This window comes from Jaculus jaculus, chromosome 11 (assembly GCF_020740685.1).
Source record: "Jaculus jaculus isolate mJacJac1 chromosome 11, mJacJac1.mat.Y.cur, whole genome shotgun sequence".
Classification (NCBI taxonomy): domain Eukaryota; kingdom Metazoa; phylum Chordata; class Mammalia; order Rodentia; family Dipodidae; genus Jaculus; species Jaculus jaculus.
The window spans coordinates 110,542,396-110,562,921 of record NC_059112.1 but is presented as its reverse complement, the minus strand read 5'-3'; the positions used below and the strand labels follow the sequence as shown (position 1 = coordinate 110,562,921).

At 53.6% G+C, this 20,526-nt stretch overlaps 2 protein-coding genes across 2 annotated transcripts in view; one reads left to right on the top strand and one right to left on the bottom strand.

Annotated features, from left to right (window-relative positions):
• The window catches only part of Kctd5 (potassium channel tetramerization domain containing 5), a 28,695-nt gene extending 25,359 nt beyond the window's left edge, over nucleotides 1–3,336 (top strand). Inside the window, exon 6 of the mRNA XM_004652202.2 lies at nucleotides 1,600–3,336. Within this exon, the coding sequence (XP_004652259.1) occupies nucleotides 1,600–1,629 (30 nt within the window). The 3' untranslated portion in view covers nucleotides 1,630–3,336. The remainder of the gene's footprint in view (nucleotides 1–1,599) is intronic.
• Nucleotides 3,337–5,808: 2,472 nt separating this feature from the next.
• On the bottom strand, nucleotides 5,809–18,938 carry Prss27 (serine protease 27). Its single transcript, XM_004651995.3, has 7 exons — nucleotides 18,844–18,938; nucleotides 13,111–13,214; nucleotides 9,690–9,716; nucleotides 8,561–8,723; nucleotides 7,315–7,586; nucleotides 6,791–6,960; nucleotides 5,809–6,130 (listed from the first exon to the last, which is right to left on the bottom strand). Exons 1-7 carry the CDS (start codon nucleotides 18,936–18,938, stop codon nucleotides 5,858–5,860), a joined length of 1,104 nt encoding a protein of 367 aa, XP_004652052.2. The 3' UTR covers nucleotides 5,809–5,857.
• Nucleotides 18,939–20,526: the final 1,588 nt, after the last annotated feature.

Genomic DNA, 20,526 nt, shown 5'->3' with positions numbered 1-20,526 from the left:
TGTAGGTAGGTGCTACCGTACCTGGCTAAAAATACTAACGTAAGTCCTGTTAAGATGTTTTTCTCCTTTTCACTTTTCGGTCTGTGAAGTCAGGCATATGGTTTCTATTACAGCCCCTCAGTTCTGACATTGCTTTGCAGGGGGCTCATCAGCCACCTGGCCAGGAGAGTCTCAGCTGTGACCTTCCCTTGGGGTGAGCTGTGACAGACATCCAGGCTAGAACAGTGCAGATTCACAGAAGCTCAGGGGAGCCATATTTGCTATCGGGTTGGCTGGAGAAACAGGTGACCTGGAAGCCCCTGGGACTGAGAGGTCAGTCAGTGCCCTATAGGGAGGAGGAACTTCTTTCAGTGGGCCCAGTGACCTCCCCAGAGCCTCCTTGGGAATGTCACAGGGGTGTTCCTGAGAGTAGGTCTGGAGCAGGACTCAGGTCCCATACATCACAGGAGTTGCATGAGCTGCCTGGGGCTCCTGTGGAGGGGACTGGGCAGAGTCTCGAGCTGGTCTCTGCCCAGGGCGACCCGCAGCTAGTTTTGAAAGGGGAAGGCTTGCTGTCACAGTCCTTGGTGGACTGGTTGGGCTCAGCCCCTTGGGGGTGTCACACTGTTCTGGATGGTCATTCCCACCACTAGTCTGCCATCACCCTGCCCTGCTGGACTTAGCTTGGCACAGGGCTGATGTCAGCTGAGGTCTTGGCTCCTTACTAAGAGTTTGGCACTGTGCCCAAGCACCTTCACATGTTCTAGAGAGCTCGGGAATCACCAGCCTTACATAACTCACCATTGTCAGACCCAAAGAGGGTCATGCTGCTGCTTAGCCCAGCAGGAGCTGCCCCTCAAGGTGCTGGAGTGGAGGTGGTGGCCCCCACACCTCTCAGTGGGGACCAGCCTGGGGACTGGCAAAAGCAGCTAGAGAGAACGTGTCCTTTGGAGCCCTTATCACCACTGCCCAGGACCCCTGTCCGCACTGCTCCTGGGCTCAGCTCACTATCGAATGGCTTCCGAGGAGGTTTGCCAGCTTGGAAGTTTGAAGCTCCCTTTCCTGGAGTCCTCACCCTGCCTAGCCTTGGGTTGGGCTTTAGTAGCATGTGCCAGGACGAGACTCCCAGCCCTACCGTGTGGGTACACAGCTAACCGGTGTGCCAGTCAGGGAGGCTGGGGCAGTGTCCTGACTTCCAGCCTGGGCGCAGGCATAGCAGCAGGAGCAGCAGGCGGCAGGGGGCGCGAGGGTGCCCCGCGGCACGACCCGCAGCTCCCAAGCTTTCCTGCCGGTGGGCTGTGCGCAGAGGCACTTGGGAAGCCTCTCTGCTACTGTCCCGTAGCTCGGGGGCTTAGGGAGGTGCAGGGGTGGACAGGCCTATCGTGGGGCAGGTGGGGATGCAAGTCACTGTTCTGTTGGGCATGGGAACTTGGAGGTCTAAAGGTTTGTTTGAGCCATCCACAGTGAGAGGCCCCTGCTGACCAGCTTGGGGCACCTTGTTTCACAGGGAGATTGTGAGCCCAGCACATAGAGCCAGGCGGTAAGTCTGGACTGTGCTCTCCAGAACATGATCACGGGTCTGGACCTACCTGCTCATTCTCTGCATTTGATATGTTCCAGATTTTGCAAGAACGAGGCTCAAGGATGTGAGGCACAGTACTGACAGCTGAAGAAATGATTTCCTTTTTCCCAAGACACAGCGAACCGCCATGTCCAGGAAGCGTGGCTGTGAGAAGAAACCTGCTTTTGATCATTCTCTAGAGAGCTTGGTGTGGACCCTTTCTGCCTCGGCGGTGGGTGGTGAGAGACGGCCCAGCTGTCAGGCCCCTTGGGGGGCAGCCAGGGCCAGGTGGGCAGTCTCTGTGGCCTCACTCTGTTCTTTCCGAGTGCCGCGTGGGACTGCGGCAGGATGTTGCCGACCAGCCCTTGTAGTCCTGAAGACAGTTTGAAGGACAGGGTCCTTGGTGCTACATAGTCTGCTACAAGCAGCCTGGGCCTTGCCAGGAGGAAAGGGCAGCTGTGTCCAGTGTACTGTGGCTTGGGGCCTGGGTGCCCACTGGTCACTACTTGAGCACCAGACCCTTGTCCTCGGGTCAGCGAGCTGCTCTGCCTCCCAGTGTGCTTGGTTGATTTCTCTGGACCTCGGCCTAGGCCCCCCACAAAGGCAGCCTCCACATCGTCACTACTTCCAGGCACCGGCTCCAGGCCAGGCCAGACCCTTTTGGGCCTGGTTCCTATTCTAGCCTTGTCAGCTTGGCCATGGACATCAAGGCTTCTCAGTTTGTATTTTCCAGGTGAGAGGACTTTGTATCCCTTTTTTAAAGTGTGGATAGACTACCCAATCAATGTTTATACTCTTTAGAAATGCCTAAAAGTGTTGCTATGTTTTGGATTGCTCTGTTCAATAATTGTAACGGGAGGTAGAGGTTTTGCCTCATCCATCCCACCTGCGGGCTCGTGGGGGAGCTGGCACCTACCAGTGCCTTTGTCGCGCCTGGAATGGAAGCTGAGACTGGAGGCCTGTCCACCTGGCTTCTGGAGCTGACTCTGGGTCCTGTTGAACATTCAGGATGTTTACAGCGCATCACACGTCTCCTTCTCGCCGGCTCTCATTTCCTTGTATAACTATGCAGTTCTTTCTCATTTCTGGAGTGTTTGAGATTTTGCACGGGCTCTGCCCACCTGACATGGCATCAGATCTAAGGTTTCCTGCAAAAACTGCATCTGCAGCTTTGAAGCAGGCCGTTCTGGGCTGGTTATGGGGGTGTGTCAGTCTGCAGGCCCGGCCCCTGGAAGCTAGCTCTGTGCATCTGGCCTCTGGCTTCCCAAAGGAGCTGTGCAAACTGCTCATATGCAGGTCAGAGTTTCTGACACTTGGTTTCAAATGCTTCCGGAACCTTCTTGCCTAGACCCTCTTCTCCTCTGCCAGTAACCTGATTAACTACATTCTCCAGCATCTAGGATTTACCTCCTCCTTTCTAAGATCTCTTGTACGTTGTTAAATGTTTGGCTTACATGGTTCATAAAAATCTTTCTATAGGGTGATTTAGCCACAGCTGGCCCTGTCCTCCCAGCAGAGCCTTGGGGGTGGGTCCCTGCTGTTGGCTGTGGGGGCATACTCTATGGAGCTGCTGGACACTTAGCATTGTTTGATTTAGAACCTTGACATACTAGGTAGGCTTGTGGGTTTGTTTGTTTTTTTTAATTTAATGATATTAAGACTTAATTCACTAAAATTTATTCTAAGGGGATATTTATACTTTTATACTTTTTTAGGTATCTGTATTTTATCAGCTTACCGTTTAATGCCTAAGTTTCCCCTGAAAATAGCAAATAAAATTGTGTATTTATGAACGAGCCCAGCACTGGTAGTGTCTTAATGCATGGAAAAGTGCCACTTGGCTGTTAGTACCAGGTACTCCTTGTAGCCTGCGGGCTTCAGGGAAACAAGCCCCACCCCAGTGCCCCGGAGGACTCTCCCTGCAGCTGGCTCCAAGCTGCCTGCTGTGCCCAAACCGCCAGCCTAGCCTGCCCTGTGTCCTGATGTGCAGCGAGCCCATCCAGGGCATTAGCCAGAGCTGTCCTGCCACCCAAGTTGGGATGTGGAGTGGGTTTGCTGCCTAGGGGCAGAAGGCTGGGCTTTCAGGGCTCTGTGAATACAGCCTGGGTGTGTAAGGTTTCCTGGCGGTGAGCAGGACTTGAGCGTGCTTCACACCCCCTCAGCCAGGCGGAGCCAGGCAGTTGGAGCAGGCCTCAGCAAGGTGGCTGTCTTTGGTGGCAGCCTGGAGCATGTCCTGTCTGAGCAGAAGGATGGAAAGGATGAAGGTTGCCAGGCCCTCCAGATGGGCGGGTGCTGGCAGGGAGGGCTCAGCCCCATCGTGATGTCTAGAGAGGCCGGAGCCTGACACAGGGCACTGTCCGAAGCCCCAGCCCTGGACTCCAAGAAGCCAGCATGTGGGACAGGAGAGAGGCACTTCCAGCAACTGGGCTTTCTGCAGGGCCCAGACCTGGAGGCTGCCAACGTGCCACATGGGGCAGAGCAGCACCTGCCTGGCTGATGTCGCTGACTAAGGGTGCAGAGCTGTCACCTTGAGAAGCCTAGGCTCTACCAGCGTCAGCTGCTTGCTGTCCTCCGTGAGTGGGAACAGGTCTCCTGGCACTTTCAGACAGCCCTGCTTTCAAGGCAAACCACAGTGTTGACACTGGGCTTCCGGGAGACCCCCATCTGCCTCCCTTTCTGCCATCCCCCACCTGCCATCCCCTCGGAGGGTCTGAACGTTGGCATCGGATAGGGTCACTTTACTCTCAGGCCCTCCACTGTACATAAAAGCCCGGGTCCCGAAGGGTCTCAGCTCAGCCCCGCCCCTTCTCTCCTGGGGCTTCCGTAGGCCGTGTGTGTGTGTGTGTGTGTGTGTGTGTGTGTGTGTGTGTGTCCATCCGTCCCACTCTGGTGCACACCTCTTCTGTGGCAGGTCAGGGGGCTGCAGCCCTGCTGTGCAAAGCAGGGTACCACACCTCCACCTGGAGGGCCTTACAGTGGAGCTGCACCCCACTCGGTACAGGGGAGCCCGCAACAACTTGGTGTGCTTCTTTCTACTTCCTTCTCTCACCACACTAAGCTGTGTGAGCTGTGGATTTCACAAACAATTTTTTTTCCCACTAGTTTCTGGTGTTTCTTCTTGCCTCCCACAGACTTCTTCCTTATGAGCTTTTCCCCCTTGCTTGGCCGGGCTGTTACTTGGGGAGAACTTGGGGATGCATTTGCTCCTCTCCAGTCTTCTCCACCGTACCCCAAGGGGTGGCTGCTCAACCCAGAGTGGGACGTGAGGTCCCCTGGGCCTCTCCCAACCTGTGGGCCTCAGGCCAGCCCCTGTGGGCTATGATGGCTCTGCAGTTGTCCTCAGGACTCCTAACAGTGTGCTCTGTACCCTGGCGAGGCTCCAGCGCACCTGCTCCCCACCCAGCACAGCCCAGTAACCCTTTCTGGACCAAGCAGGCGCCCACCTGATGTGGAGGAGTGCTCCGCAGAAGCCACCGAGTGGCCAGTGGGGAGGCGGCTGTGAGGGAAGTTTCCCATGTTTGGTCCCTGCTGTGCCCCAGGATGGTCCGCAGCAATTGCTAAGTGGGTGTCTGTTCCATAGATAACAGTCCCTGCGCCTCCACCCTGGGCAGAACAGGTGTGTCTGTGTGTGCACGCTCGCGTGTGTGTGCGCACGAGTGGGACTGCACGTTTTCACGTGTCCAGCCCCTCCCATTGCAGTGTGGGTAGCTGCGGCATCTGAGTGGGAAGGTTGAGACGACAGGATAGGCCAGTGGAAAGCTCCAGAAAGAGGGGAAGAACGTGAGGCACAGGTTGCCCCAAAGTGCTGGGTGGGGCCTCCTTGAACGCTGTGGGGATGCACGTTTCTGTGCTGATGAAGGGGAAACCCGGTGGTACTGGGCAGAGTGGACGTGGGGAACAACCCTCCTCCCATTAGGGGTCTGTCCCCTCCCACCTCGCGCATGGCTCCTACTGGAGCACTGCGTCCTGCAGGCGTCTCACTGGGCGCACTGCCCCTGGCCTTGGGTGCGGTGAGACGGGCGCGGGATGTCAGACACCTGTGAGGAGGTCTGGGACAGGGAGGGTCATGGACACCACAGCCATGGGACCCAGTGACACCTTAGCCTGGGTATTCTTACCAGGGCTTCATTCTGCCAGAGACCTAGCCCTCCAAATCTTCTCCCAAATCAGCTTCTGGGTCCCCCCGCCAAGAATCCCCATTGTGGGCTGTGGCACACTTTTTATTGGAGGCGAACATAAATAAAAATGGCATGTGAGGGATGGGGGGATGGAGAGGTATTTACAAATGTACACTGGTCGGGCTCCACCCTGGTGGGCTCAGAGGACAGTGAGCAGTGCTACAAGGGCCAGCATGACCCCATGGGCGGCCAGGCAGGGTGCGGAGTTCCCCCCCATTCGCTGCTGTTGGCCACTGGCTCTGCCCTGGAACTGCAGTTCTGGGATGATTCGGTGGATCCAGTCGTAGTGGGAAGTGACCTGGATGTAGACACCTGGGCGGTTCCGGCGGGCACAGCCCTCTCCCCAGCTGATCACCCCGGCCTGTACCCATGACTGGTCCACAAGGCACACTAAGGGGCCCCCCGAGTCACCCTGTGGAGAAGCAGAGGCCCTGTCAGAGCCCACCCTGGGCTCACGGTACCAGGGCCAGCCCTGGTCCTCGGCCCTCTGGTCCTTGCTCTAGGGTATGCTCTAGGCCATGCAGCGCAGTGGTGTTCCAGGATGCCTGTCTCTCAGGGTGTATGCTGAAGACGCAGGGCTGGAGAGGTGGCCGAGCGGTTAAGGCACTTAAGTGGGAAGTGCAAGGACTCAGGTCCAAGTCCCCAGTTACCCACATAAGCCAGACACACAAGGTGGTGCGTGGGTCTGGAATTCGTTCGCAGTGGCTGCAGGCCCTGGTGTGCCCATTCTCTGTCTGTCTGTGCCTGTCTGTCTTCAGTAAATAAGTAAAATATTTAAAAGAAAGGAAGGAAGGAAGAAAAGAAGGGAGAGAAGGAAAGAAGGGCGTGGTAGTGCATGTCTTTAATCCCAGCACTCGGGAGGCAGAGGTAGGTGGATAGCTATGAGTTCGAGGCCACCCAGAGTCTACATAGTGAATTCCAGGTCAGCCTGGGCTAGAGTGAGACCCTACCTAGGGGAAAAGAACAAATGAAAGAAAGGAAGGAAGGAAGGAGAGAGAAAAGAAAAGAAATAAGAAAATGCAGCTTCTGGGACCTCGCCTGAATCTCACACTCCCGCCCTGCCTGGCCGTACCTTGCAGGCGTCTTTCTTGCCCTCCGCGTAGCCTGCGCAGAGCATGTCGTCCTTGATGGTCTTGAGCTGGAGGTCGGCCTCGGCGTCTTTGCTGTACAGCAGGTTGCACTTGGGCGTGTCGATGATGGGCACAGCGAGTTTCTGCAGGATCCGCGGGTTGGGCAGGCGGTCTGGGGTGAGGGAGGGGGCGAGGTAGCCTACAGCTCAGGGGGTAATCTTAGGACCCTGAAGCCCTAGATCATTGAAAACCACAGCACTGTCTGTCCCAGAGTTTGGTGAGACCTCGTTCCTTCTGTCCCCCTTTCCGACGCCGGACCTTTTTGCCTCCACTATCGTTTCCAGGACTCTTCCTTCTAGAGCCGCAGTGTCTTTTCCAGGCCCCCCCCCCCCACACACACACATGCACACACATCGGCATGAATACCAACAGCAGCAAGAAAAGATTGTTGGCTCTGAGTGGCCCCCAAGCTGCCCCGGGGCTTCTTGAAGCATGTCTCCCCCCTCCCCTGGCTCTGTTCCCTCACCTTGTTCGCTGGGACTACCCCAGCCGGTGACCCAGCAGTTCATGCCCGACTCAAAGATGACCGAGGGGTCAGGCACACACACAGGGAGGATGTGGTTGGTGAAGGTCACGGGTGTCTGCAGCTCCACCAGGGCCACATCGGCGCTGGAGGCCATGCCTTGGTACCGGGGGTTGCTCTCCACCCGCTTCACACGGGTGTACACCGCGTGAGGTCCCGGCTGCAGCAGCTGCCGTGCCCCCAGCAGGACTCCATACAGGGAAGTTTCTGAGGTGCTGGTAGAGAGAGCAGAGAACCGATGTGGGCAGCGCCCTCCCACCGATAAGGGAACCTATAGGAAGTAGGTTGCCCCTCTGGCCCAGAGCAGTGCCCGACATGCCTTTGCACATCTTTAAAATGTCATCCCGGGCTGGAGAGATGGCTTAGCAGTTAGCATGTATGCCTACAAAGTCTGAGGACCCAGGTTCGATTCTCATGTCCCACATAAACCGGATGCACATGGTCTGGAGTTCGTTTGCAGTAGCTAGAGGCCCTGGTGCACCCCCCGTCTCTAATAAATAAATAAAAATAAATCTTTAAAAAAAATGTTATACCCAGGGATCACCCAGCAAGGGTGAAGGAGCACAAAAAAACAAACAAAAACAAACAAACAACAAAAACACTCACGTTTAATTCTCAGCTTTCCCTAGCCACGAGATAACTTTGGGCAAGTGTACTAATGCATCCTCTGTGACCCTTGTTTCCTCATCTGTAAGGTGGAGATGATCACACACCCATGGGGCACAGTGAGACCCCACCTTGTCCCAGCCCCAGACAGACTACCTGTCCTCTGAGTTCAAGTTTTAGAAAACTTGCAGTGCCGAGGTGAGGAAAAAGGTACTATTTTGGGAGCCCCTGGAAGGTCTGGGGCCAGGTGGCTCAAAACATGAGTGTGCAGGTTGGGCAGTCCCTTTCTCAAGGGTGTCGTAGGCACCCTTAGGTGGAGTGAGGAGAGGAGCAGGTCCTTGTGGTTCTGGCAGTGGAAGAGCCTGTAGAATTTGTAGGGATGGAGTACCAGGTGTCACTGCGGCCACCTGGTGGATCACGAGCCAGGGCAGTGGTTGTAGTTGAAAGTTAGGTGTGGGCCCTAGGACATCTCTGGTGCTGTCCCTGGTGCTGAACCAGTTTGGCCGGGGACCTCAGTCCCACCTGGGCTGTGCGCGGGAGGACGCAGGAAGGAAGGAAGGAAGGAAGGATCAAGACCACTCACTTGGAGAAGCAGTGCGCTGCGGTGAGGACCCATCGACTTGTGATGAGACTTCCCCCACAGAAGTGGCTTCCATTGCGCTGGATGCTGACCTGCCAGGGCCACTCGCCTGCCAATGCGTCCTGCCCTCCCACCATCCGGTTGAGCATCCTTGGGCGCCCACAAGCTGGGGGGACATGGAGGGACTCACTGGGAGTGGTACATACCCCGATTCCAGCTCCAGTCCCGTAGGCGACCTTCCACTCTTTCTGTTCAAGTCCTGGCCTGTCTAGCCCCTGACCTGCTTGGCACCTTAGATCAGAGGCCCAAACTTGGTTGGCCTTTGATACAGGCCAAGCCTCCAAAGCTCTGCCCTGCTGAGCCTCAGTTCCCTCACCTATTTCAAGGTGATAAGGTCTGACTCTTTATTTATTTTTATTTTTTGGTTTTTCAAGGTAGTGTCTCACTCTAGTCCAGGCTGACCTGGAAGTCACTATGTAGTCTCAGGGTGGCCTTGAACTCATGGTGATCCTCCTACCTCTGCTTGGGATTAAAGGCATGCACCACCACATCTGGCTCTAGACCTGACTCTTTCTTTCTTTTCTTTTCTTCCTATCTATTTATTTATTTATTGAGGTAGGGCCTCATTCTAGTCCAGGCTGTCCTGGAACTCCCAGTGATCCACCTACCTGTGCCTTCCTAGTGTTGGGATTAAAGGCGTGCACCACCACTCCCAGCAAGATCTGACTTTTGAGATCAGGGAAACTGAGCTATCAAGGAAAAGTCATCCCAGAGCCTGATACACAGGGCTTCCTGAAAGATGGCTGTGTGTCATGTCTTCCACAGGAGTGGCCACCCAGGGCAGCAGTCACCATACAGCAGGGCAAGCATCAGATTTGTCCTGGCACTTTGCCCTGTGTTTTGCTGACACTCTCACTGTCCCCATCATGCTGTGTGGGAGACCCCTTCTACTCCCCTTTAAACTCAAAATCTGATAAGCCTCTTTTCCTGCCTGGATTCCTTGCTGCCCTGTGCATTCCTTCTGTTCTCATTCCATATGTATGTGTGTGTGTGTGTACACGCGTGTGCATGTACACACACATGATTATGTGCGGGTCCCCAGCCAATCCTCAGCTCAGTCAAGCCCACTTACTTCTCTGAACCTTGGCTCCTTGTGTCCCTGGAAGTGAGAAAAGAGCTCATTAGACAATTGTACCAAAGCCAACGCCCACTCTCCCCAAGTTCACCTGCCTCATCACAGGGCCTTGCTCTCTGAGGACCACCTGGGGAGATGACCACATGAGTGTGGTGACCCTGTGGCTTGACTTTCTCTGCTTGGAGTCAGCTGTCTCCCTTCTACTCCCCACCGGGATCTCTACCTCTGTGCTGTACCCCTTTCTTATCAGAAAGTTGCAGGGGTCAGAGATGGGCCTCAAGCCTTGGAGATGTGGGTCTCTCCTCCCTCCCTCTCTCCCTCCAACTACCCCCTAGCATCTCAGAGCTGGAGAGCAGAGCGAGCCCCAGAAGCTGTGACCAAAGATCAGAGATCCGGTGCTTTCTTGGCCTTTTCCGGACTAAGCAAGTCTCTCAAGTTCTATCCAAGTCCACCTGCCGTCCTGACCCTCGGGCCCAGCCCACCCACAGGCTGCTCTGTGCTCTCGGGACAGTAGAGTTGGTCCTAACAGTCCATGTTCTCAAGGACCGACCCCTCACTATGCACAATCCCTTGCTGGACAACCAACTCCCAAAGCAAGGAGACAGCCAGAGAAAAGGGTAGGGTGAGTCGGAGGGCATCGGGAGTGGGGCCCATCACCCAGATCTCATCGCCCCACACCCATTGCTCGACTTTTGATCCGGCCCCAGAAGTCCCACCCAAGCCTTGGACCCCAGCCCAGGCAACCCCAGACCTTACGTTGCATTCTCCCACTTGTCTGTCCACAGTCAGTGCTGTGGGGGTTCAGCAAGGCCAGGTCTCCACACCTTGGCAGCCACAGTTCCTCTAGGCCCCAAGCGACTTTAGCGACCCAGAAAGAGGGCCACCTGCTACTGACTGGGCCAGAAAAGAAAACTAACCCAGAGGACTGGGGAGATGGCTCAGTGGGTTAAAGCAGTTTGGATCCTCAGCACCTGCATGAAAAGCAGGCTCAGCCTCCTGCAGGGAGGCAGAGACAGAGGCTCCTGCAGTGAGCGTGTGGCTTGGCCATCCAGGCATCTTTCCTGTGTGCTCCTGGTTACACTGTCCTCACTGCCATGGGGAGCGGCAAGATTGGGAAACATGGGGTTGATGATGGCTGGGGGTCACAGCTTGGACAGGGCAACAGGACGAGGCAGGACAGGACTCAGTGGTTCTCGAAGCAGGGGTGCCAAGTGGAAGTAGGGGGCAAGTGTGCCCGCGCTGGGAAAGAGGAAGTCCACCTAGGATTTCCTATTCATTAACTGCACTTGGGCTGGAGAGATAGATGGCTTAGCGGTTAAGGCTTTTGCCTGCAAAGCCAGAGGACCCAAGTTTAGTCCCCAGGACCCACGTAAGCCAAATGCACAAGGTTGCACATGCATCTGGAGTTCGTCTGCAGTGGCTGGAGGCCCTGGTGTGCCCATTCTCTGTCTTGCCCCCTTGTTTCTTTTTGCAAAAATTTTTTGAAGATTTTATTTTTATTTACTTATTAGAGACAGGGAGAAGAAGAGAGAGAGAGAGAGAGAGAGAGGGAGGGAGGGAGAGGGAGAGAGAATGGGCGCACCAGGGCCTCCAGCCACTGCAAACGAACTCCAGACACGTGCACCACCTTGTGCATCTGGCTAACATGGGACCTGGAGAATCGAACGGGGGTCCTTAGGCTTCGCAGGCATGAGCTTTAACCGCTAAGCCATCTCTCCAGCCCCACTCCTTCTTTCTATCTCTCTCTCAAATAGATAAAATGAAATTTACAAAAGAGTAGAAATCACGAACCGCGCTTCCCAAAGTGCCCCTTTAAACGCAAACGCGCTGGTTGCGGCGCTCACCCTCCCATCCCACTGCGGCCCTCGGGAGGCCGAGGCAGAACTGCCTTGAGTTGGAGGCCTACAGAATGAGCACAAAAGCCTGCCAGAGTTATATAGCAAGATCCTGAAATAATAACATGAAACGCAAACGTGGACCTGGAGCATCCCCCCACCCACTATTGCGGTAGAACACGGGTTGGCTGGATTCCAGCGCCGGACCCTGCCCCTGGGGCGTCCCTGCCCGGCCTGGTCGCCCTCCCTCTCCTCCTGAGCGCTCCCTCCTTTCTCTGGCCACCTCAGCTGGGCTCAGGCCCAGGAGTTCTACAAAGTCAAAACCTGTGTCTAGGAACCTGAGCACAGGGAATGTGTGGAGAGACGGTGTGGCTGTGGGGAGCTGGGCTCTTCTGGGTGGGTATCCTGTCAGGGGTGGATGACACAAACAGGGTGTCACTTCTCAGGACAACTCAGTCTTCGGGACAGGTGAGCAGTAGAAACAGGGTGTCAGCCTTCCTCCATCCTGGGTCCCTGGACGCTGATGCTGCTGCAGCTGGTGACAGGGGATGGAACCTACGGAGCTAGGAGAAACCAGGCAGAGGCCTGGTGGGGTACTAGTGGCTACCCTAGGCTAGGGTAAGCATGCCAGCCAGGGGTCCGGCCTCAGGTCATGGCTGTTTGTGAGGCAAGGGCAGACTACCATCTCCGCTTTGGCAATGACCCCACTTGCTCAATCCCCAAGAGCCACCACGGTATTACATCCGTGGAGCTGAGCTCTTAACGCTATCGCCTTTCTGCAGGAGATCCAGGAGGGGAGCTGGCCACGTGGCTGGGTGGAGGTCTCCCCACAGAGATGCCCACTCATGTCCTCCTAGCCCTGAGAACAAGGAACCCTAAAGGCCTGGTTGAACTGTGGTCCAGGGTGACTGGGCCCAGCCTGGGGAGGTGAGCTGAGGACAGGGAAGTGGCGGCTGATGGGCTGGCCAGGCGGGCCCAGGAATGTGGAAGCGTTTCCCTGGTAGGGATGGACCTGTCTCACAGGGAGGGAACTGGTAGGTGGGGCTCCTGGCTAGAACCTGCTGACCCCGGCACAGGCACAGGATGGGCCGTACATTGTGTGTACTTCTGTCCACAGCCGGGGACCCTTTACAAGCCTGAGAACCCTTGTCACTTCACTCTGTCCCGAGCCTCCAGCAGCCTATGGGGCGCCTAGGCTCAGGGGCAACTCCATCTCTTCCCTACAGCCCAGCCCTTGGAAGCTTAGGGACTTGAAGGCCATCCTGAAGATGTGGGGGTCCAGTCACCTCATCTGGGGGGGGGGCGGTGGAAAGAGGCTACCAGGGGAGCCCTGAGCCCAGAGTGGCAAACCATGAGTCCAGCCAGGTCACTGCCCAGGAGGCCTTCAGGCCCGTGTGCACACTCCCCATCCTGCAGGTAGCCCGCGGAGCCTCATGCCCTGTCCTGGGAATCCCATCACTGGCTTAGGAGGGAAGGCCCTCCATTCAGCCCCAGGGACTGGGGGCTCAGTGAGAGCCAAGCAGGGCAGGGAGGTCTCTCCAGAGAGGTGGTAGAGGGACTTCTGGCCCCGGCCAGGGACTTACCAAACCTCAGCAGCAGCAGCAGCAGCAGCACAGGGGTCAGGGCCGGCTTCATGTTCCCCAGCCTGGAGGGCTGGGCCCGGGTCAGCAGTGGCGGGCGCTGCTCCCTAGCGAGGTGCAGACTCCATGAAGAAGGGTTTTATGCTGGAGGTGAGTGTCTGCTCAGCTATGCTACCCAACCTGTCCGCCCAGCCTGTCCAGCTCCTCTCTAGCAAGTAGGAGGCACCCCAGAACCCAGAACCTTAGCTCCTCCGTGACCCGGCCCTGAACCCTAAGGGTTTCATCTTGTACACCCCAGGTTGCTGGTGCCAAGGTTCCAGCCTTGTCTGACACCCCCCATATGAGCTATCTACAGATGCTCTCCACCTGTCCTGCCTGAGCTGACCTTTTGATTCATTCATTCATTCATTCATTCATTCATTCATTCGTCAGTCATTTGTTTCTTCACTTGTTTGATACTTACTGGGGTCCTACATGTGCCCAGCTTCTGTGACCCAAGTTGGGGGCTTGTAGTCTGAAGGGGGGGGGTGTGAACGCTTAAATGCCAACATCATGGGGTTTTGTACAACAGTGAATAGTGGGGAGGAGGGCGTGGGATGGGAACCCCAGCTGGCCCCAACACTTCTCCCCTCCCACACTCCTGGAAACCCCTCACCCCAGAAACCCCAACGACCAGGAGCCGCCCCTGCTGGGCGGGACAGAAGCTGTTCTGGGAAGGCAGCATGGTGACCCGCAGGGAGGCCATCTGGTCCCTGCCCTGGGCGCGTCCTCTGGGCACCAGAATGTGCGGCCTTGGCGGAAGTGGCCCTGGGAGGGAGTTATTTGGGACACAGGGCTGACGTCAGAGCCAGATTCAGGGTTCAGGCGGCCACTCCCGCAGGATCACCAGATGGGGTGAGGGACCAGTCCCTGAATGTCGCGTGGCAGACTTGGAGCAGGCCTGCTGGACAATGAGCCATCCCTGCCTCAGTTTCCCCACTGGCGCAGGGCAGCACAGTGTCCCTGGGCTTCCCTGGCTGGCCCACGCAATGCGGTGCTCTGGTGGGCTCTGGTGACTTCAGCTCCTGCACGGTCCCTAGCCAGCACCCCACACTCCAGGGTCCCCGCCTTGGTACTAACGGTCCCTTGCCACCTCAAGACAGGGCCACGTCACCCCAATTCAGGACTTGCCCCTGTGCTGCCTCCTCTCCAGCTGTCTTTAGGGGTGAGGAGGTATGGGGCTTCCCTGGTACTGGAGAAAGAAAGAAGGTGATTCAGACTTGTTCTTTCCTTCATTCCTTCATTCATTCATTCATGTGTTTTAGGGAGCATAATGGTGCCCAATCATTTTAGGAAACGGGTGAACAAGACTCTCCCTGCAGCCTGGAGACGTAAGTGAGCAAAAGGTCTAATTATCAACTGTAGAAAGTCTGTCAGAACAGTTGGGTGACCACTCATCAGACACCCAGCCATATCAGTTCAGGCCACTGGGAAGGGAGCTTCAGGGCCTTTGCCGCCAAGGGCCCCTCCTGAGCCCCTCCTCCGTGCCCCTTTCCTTCCACTTCTCAGGACAACTCAGTCTTCAGGACAGGTGAGCAGTAGAAATCAAGGCGCAGGGCCCGAGGCAGCTGCCCTCCTAAGTCCCAAGGCACCGTCCCTTCACGATCAGAGCGTCAGCCACACTGGGCTTCAGCTAGATGCCCTTGGGCTGGAACCTGCTAGAACCGAGCCAGAGAACAGACAGCAGGGTAAGGCTGTGGCAACAGCAGAGAGCCGGACTCCTGACCACCAAATGAATGGAGAAAGATCCAGAAAGATTCCAAACACATCTCTTCTAAGACAAAATTCTTGGGGATGGGGAGATGGCTGTGTACCCTGTGGCTATTCTGAGACTACAAAGTGAATTGCAGGTTAGCCTGTGCTAGAGTGAGCCCCCACCTCAAAAAAAAAAAAAGAAAGAAAGGAAAGAAAAAAGAAAAAAGTGCTTGCTACTTAAGAATGACAGGCTCGCTGGCCCGAGGCTACCAAGTTCAAGTCCCCAGAACCCATGTACAAAGCTGGACGTGACCACTTCTAACTGGAACGCCGGTCTGTGGCCAGCGGGCAACAAGGGAGAATTTCCGGGGCTCACTGGCAGACAGCAGGCCTGGGTTGAGAGAGAAAGCCTTGTCCCAAGGAAATTCATGGATGAGGGAATGAGCAATAAGACGATACCTGATGTTAGGGGCTTGGAGAGATGGCTTGGTGGCAAAGGTGTTTGTCTGTAAAACTAAAGGACCCAAGTTCAATTCCCCAGGACCCACATTAGCCAGGTGCACAAGGTGGCGCACACATCTGGAGTTCATTTGCAGTGCCTGGAGGCTCTGACACGTCCATTCTCTCTGCCTCTTTGTCTCTTTCAAATAAATAAATAAAAACGATATTTTAGCCAGGTGTGATGGTGCACACCTTTAATCCCAGCACTTGGGAGGCAGAGGTAGGAGGATCGCCATGAGTTCAAGGCCATCCTGAGACTACATAGTGAATTCCAGGTCAGCCTGGGCTAGAGTGAGACCCTACCTTGAACACACACACACAGAGATATTTTTAAAAAGAGGTTAACTGATTTTTTTCCTCTGATTTCTGTATTGCATATGCATGGGGCCCATGCATGTGCACCACCATATACTCTAATCTCTCTCTCTCTTTCTCTCTCTCTCTCTCTCTCTCTCACACACACACACACACACACACACAGATAAAAGAATTCTCTGAAGCACTATTTTTTTTTTGAAAATATTATTCACTTGGGAGGCAGAAGTAGGAAGATGGCTGTGAGTTCAAGGCTACCTTGAGAGTACAAAGTGAATTGCAGGTTAGCCTGGGCTAGAGTGAGACCCTACCTCAAAAAAACAAAACGAAAAAGAAATTGTTTATCAATTCGAGACAGAAAGAGAGAGAGATTGAAAGAATGGGCATGCTAGAGCCTCCAGCCACTGTAAATGAACTCCAGAATCATGTGCCACTTTGTACATCTGGCATTATGTGGGTATTGAGGGATTAATTGAACCCAGGCCATCCGGCTTTGCAAGAAAGAGCCTTTAACAACAGAGCCATGTCTCCAGCCCTCTCTGGAGTACTTTCTAAGTTTAGAAGTCACTGTTTTACAAAGAAAAAGAGCCATGGGCCACAAGTTTAAAACATAAGCAACATTAGTTACAAATAGAAAAGCAAACCATAAGAAAAACCGTTGCATGAGCTGGGTGTGGAGGCACATGCCTTTAAACCCAGCACTCAGGAGGCAGAGGTAGGAGGATCTCCATGAGTTCAAGGCCACCCTGAGACTACATAGTGAATTCCAGGTCAGCCTAGACTAGAGAGAGACTCTACCTGGAAAAACCAAAAAATAGTTGCAGGAAATATGGCCAAATAACGACACCATTATTGCCTAAGGTGCTCAAAGAAATTTATCAGAAAAACCCTAAATCTTCAAGATGAAGTGGGTGAAGGGCACAGACAAGTTGCCAAAGAGGAAACTCATTTGGCTAATGGACTTGCTGGGAAATGTTTAGCCTCAGTAATTAAATGAATGCAAATCAAAACCACAGCAGAAAGATGCCGGTTGTCCATGGGGTGAATAGCACGGCCTGGAGGAATGCTATTAGGCAACACCGAGGGAAATGGGTCAGCAGGTGGGCATGGAACTTACTCTTTTGTCAGTGTGTCCTGGGCAGATTTACTTTATTTGTTTATACATATATATTTTTTTACATGAGTGTTTGACATATTTGCGTATGTGTGCCTAGACTCAGTGATATGACAGGTGGTCAAGGTGGGGTTCCTGGGGTCCTCTGGGGGTGCTCCAGTTGAAAATAGAGCTGTAGGACCCAGAGTGGGGCTGACCTCATCCCAGGGTCACTGTTTCTTTTTGGGGTTCCTATAAGCTCTCTGTGATGGTGTCCCAACTCAGGACCATGGATGTCAGCTAGAGTTCCTTCCTCAAGGCATTCCAACTTAGAGGTCCAAGTCTTCCTCACACCCCACTGATGTGGATAACCCCAGGGCAGGACATTACTGGTTGAGCTTGATTCCTTCCTTGTGATTGGCCCAGGTGGCCACAGGACAGGACTTCCTAACAGAGCAGAGGAAGGAAAGGTGTTGGTGAGTGAGAAACAACAATGTCTGTCTCTCAGGCAACTGTTAGGGAGAAATAGAGACATTTCCATGCACGAAAGCCCTTAAAACTTAACCTCCACCCCATGCACTACTCTTGGAAGCCATCGGAAGTCTCCAGTCAAAGGAATGAACCAAGAACGTAGGCTGTAGAAAGCAGACAAATTAGAAAAGGAGTCCTTACCATGATGGCAAAGGGAGATTCCAGAAGATCGTCATGCTTGAGTCTAGAGGGCAATCAGTTGACCTTGGAACATTGTGACTAAGGAGCCTGGCACCATCATGCCCTCTGCCACTGTACTTTTTTAAAAAAAATTGTTTATTTTTATTTATTTATCTGAGAGTGACAGAGAGATAAAGAGGGAGAGGGAGAGGGGGAGAGAGAGAGAGAGAGAGAGAGAGAGAGAGAGAGAGAGAGAATGTGCACACCAGGGCCTCCAGCCACTGCAAACGAATTCCAGATGCATGCACCACCTTGTACATCTGGCTTACGTGGGTCCTGGAGAATTGAGTCTTGAACCAGGGTCCTTAGGCTTCACAGGCAACTGTTGGGCCACCTCTGCAGCCCTGCTCTGTCTAGCAAAACAAGATGTAAGCCAAGAAAGATCTGAGATGCATGACGAGAACCCAAACCACAGTGTGGAGGTTTGAATGTAAATGTCCCCATAGTCAAGAATTGGTGATTAAGCCCCATTTTAATCCCTAGCTGGAGGAGCCTTTTGGAGGCAGAGTCTCTCTGGAGAAAGTGTGTCACTAGGGGCAGGTCTTAGGGTTTTATAGCCTGGCCCACTTGCCAGACTCACTCTGGCTGCTTCCTCACAGCTGATGTGACAAGATGTGGTGCCCGGATGGCTGTTCTGCCGTGCTTCCCCAGCCACGAGGCGTCCCATCCAAACTGTACCCTGGAAATAAGCCCCTTTCCTTTTATAAGCTGCTTTGGATCGGTGTTTTGTCCCAGCAACAAGACGTAAGTGCTGCACAGAAGAAAGACAAGCTGGGCTGAGTTCGATCGCCGCAGGCTGAAGGTCCTGGTGTGCCCATTCTCTCTCTCTGCCTCTTTATCGCTCTTTCTCAAAAGAAAAGAAAAAAAAAAGGGAGGGGGGCTGGAGGAATGGTTTAATGGTTAAGGCGCTGGCCTGCAAAGCCAAAGGACCCAGATTCGATTCCCCAGGACCCACGTAAACCAGATGCACAGGGTAGCTTATGTGCCTGGAGTTTGTTTGCAGTGGCTGGAGGCTCTGGTGCACCCATTCTCTCCCTCCCTCTCTCTCTCTCTCTCTCTCTCTCTGTCAAATCACTAACTAAATAAAAATGAAATATTAAAAAAAAAAGACAAGTGGAATTCCAAAGATGGCAGCAGTATCAAGAGAGAAGGAAACAAAAAGGAATGCAGCACAGAAAAGTGAAACGAGACAAGACTAAAATGACGTATTCCCCGAACTGTCTTGAATTCTATCAAGTGCAGCTTGCTTCAAATAAACAGTGGCCCAGAATATCTTTTTCCTTTCCTTCACTTTCATTCTTCATAAACTTTTTTTTGTTCTTCAGATGGGGTGTAGGCCTCAACTCTCCCCACGCTCCCCACAACGCTATTCAGAGGACTACCAGGCTAGGCCAGGGCGCTGCCTGGAGGAGAAGGGCTCCAGTTCTGCTTTCAGATCGCCTACAACGTTGAGGCTGGAGTCATGGAGATTAGACATGGTCCCAGTTTCCTTACTCTCCCCAGAATCATTTTTCAGTCTCCTGGCTCTGATGAACTTCAGTCTCCTTCCCATGGTCACATAAAAACCAACCCGTATACCCATTGAAACTCAGACAGATGTACACAGAGATGTCTTATTTGATGCCATTTCAAATTAGTTCAGAAGGTTTTTTTGTTGGTTTGTTTTGTTTTGTTTTAGACAGCTTCTCTCTACAGAAGCTGGCCTTCTGCCCTAACCCGCTAATATTGGTATTATAGGTGTGTGCCACCACACCGACTAAAGTTTATATGTTTATTATAGTGCTGGAAATCAATCCAAGGGCCTTGAACATGCTAAGCAAGTGCTCTGCCACTGAGCTATATTTCCAGTGTTCAAGATTTTTCGGAAACCGAGTCTCATAAACATGAGTGCATGTAACAGACAGAGATATGTACTTCCACCTTCATCGTGGGCCAGATACAGAGTCAGGGGCCTTCAGCCACACTGGAGACTCACGAGTCCTTCCTCTAGCCTCTGCAAATGAACTCCAGATGCATGCATCTAGTTTTTACATGGGTACTGAGGAATCAAACCCAGGTCGCTAGGGTTTGCAGGCAAGCACCTTAACTGGTGAGCCCTCTTTTCAGTCTCTCCCACCTTTTTAAAAAATTATTTGCAAGCAGAGAGATAGAGTGAGAAAGAGAGAGAGAGAGTATAGGGATGGCTAGGACCTCTAGACGCTGCAAACAAACTCCAGATTCATGCACAACTTTGTGCATCTGGCTTATGTGGGTACTGGGGAACCAAACCTGGGTCATCAGGCTTTGCAGGCAAGCGCCTTAGACATTAAGCCATCTTTCCAGCCCCATGCACCACATTTTGCATTTGGCTTTACATAGGTATTGGAGAATTGAACCCAGGGACCAGCACACTTTGCAAGCACTTGGAAAATACCTGTTGGACTAAACTCTATGTCTCCCTTTTCTGATCCAGCATTTCCCCATTTATCACATTACTCTGAAACTGACCAGATGAAATATAGGATGCCCAGTTAAATTTGAATTTCCAATACTATATCTGAAGCTATGTCCACTTACACTTAACACATGCCTTGTTTATATGAAATGCAAATTTACCAAGAGGCCCTGTCTTTTTGCTAGCTCAGGCAAACCTATCCTCAAGTGCTAGACTTAGATAAGGTTGCTGCAAATATCTTTGTTATTTGTAATTTTGTTTTGTTAGGGTTTTTTTTTTTTTTTTTTTTTTGAGGTAGGGTGCAGTCACAGAAGGCCCTCCTTTCTCCTTAACTGGCACCTCAAGGGGTCTTTGGATCGTCATGTTATACTTCCATCTTACCCCTCACCTCCACTTCTGGTGCCTAAGCTCCCTGGGTGTGCCAAAGCATTACGCCCCTGCTTCCCTTCTGCCTGGGACATCTGTGTCCAGTGTGACTGTCCCCCAAGCTGTCAGCTTCTTGTGAAACCTCCTCTCACCAGCGGTTCTCCCGGCTTCCCCGGCTCTCACTGCAGTCCTCAGACTTGGCCCCCCTTGGCCCGCACCCCAGCACTGCTGCTCGACCTGTCCCATGAACCCTGAGGGTTCAGGG

Bases quoted from the DNA above. Each gene is read 5' to 3' on its own strand.
- Prss27 (XM_004651995.3), bottom strand. From the start codon at position 18,938: ATGTCTAATCTCCATGACTCCAGCCTCAACGTTGTAGGCGATCTGAAA. The intron at 13,215-18,843 runs GTAGTCCTCTGA...GCACCTCGCTAG, and splicing joins CAGCGCCCTGGCCTAGCCTG to GGAGCAGCGCCCGCCACTGC. The intron at 6,961-7,314 runs GTGAGGGAACAG...CCCTCACCCCAG, and splicing joins GGGTAGTCCCAGCGAACAAG to ACCGCCTGCCCAACCCGCGG.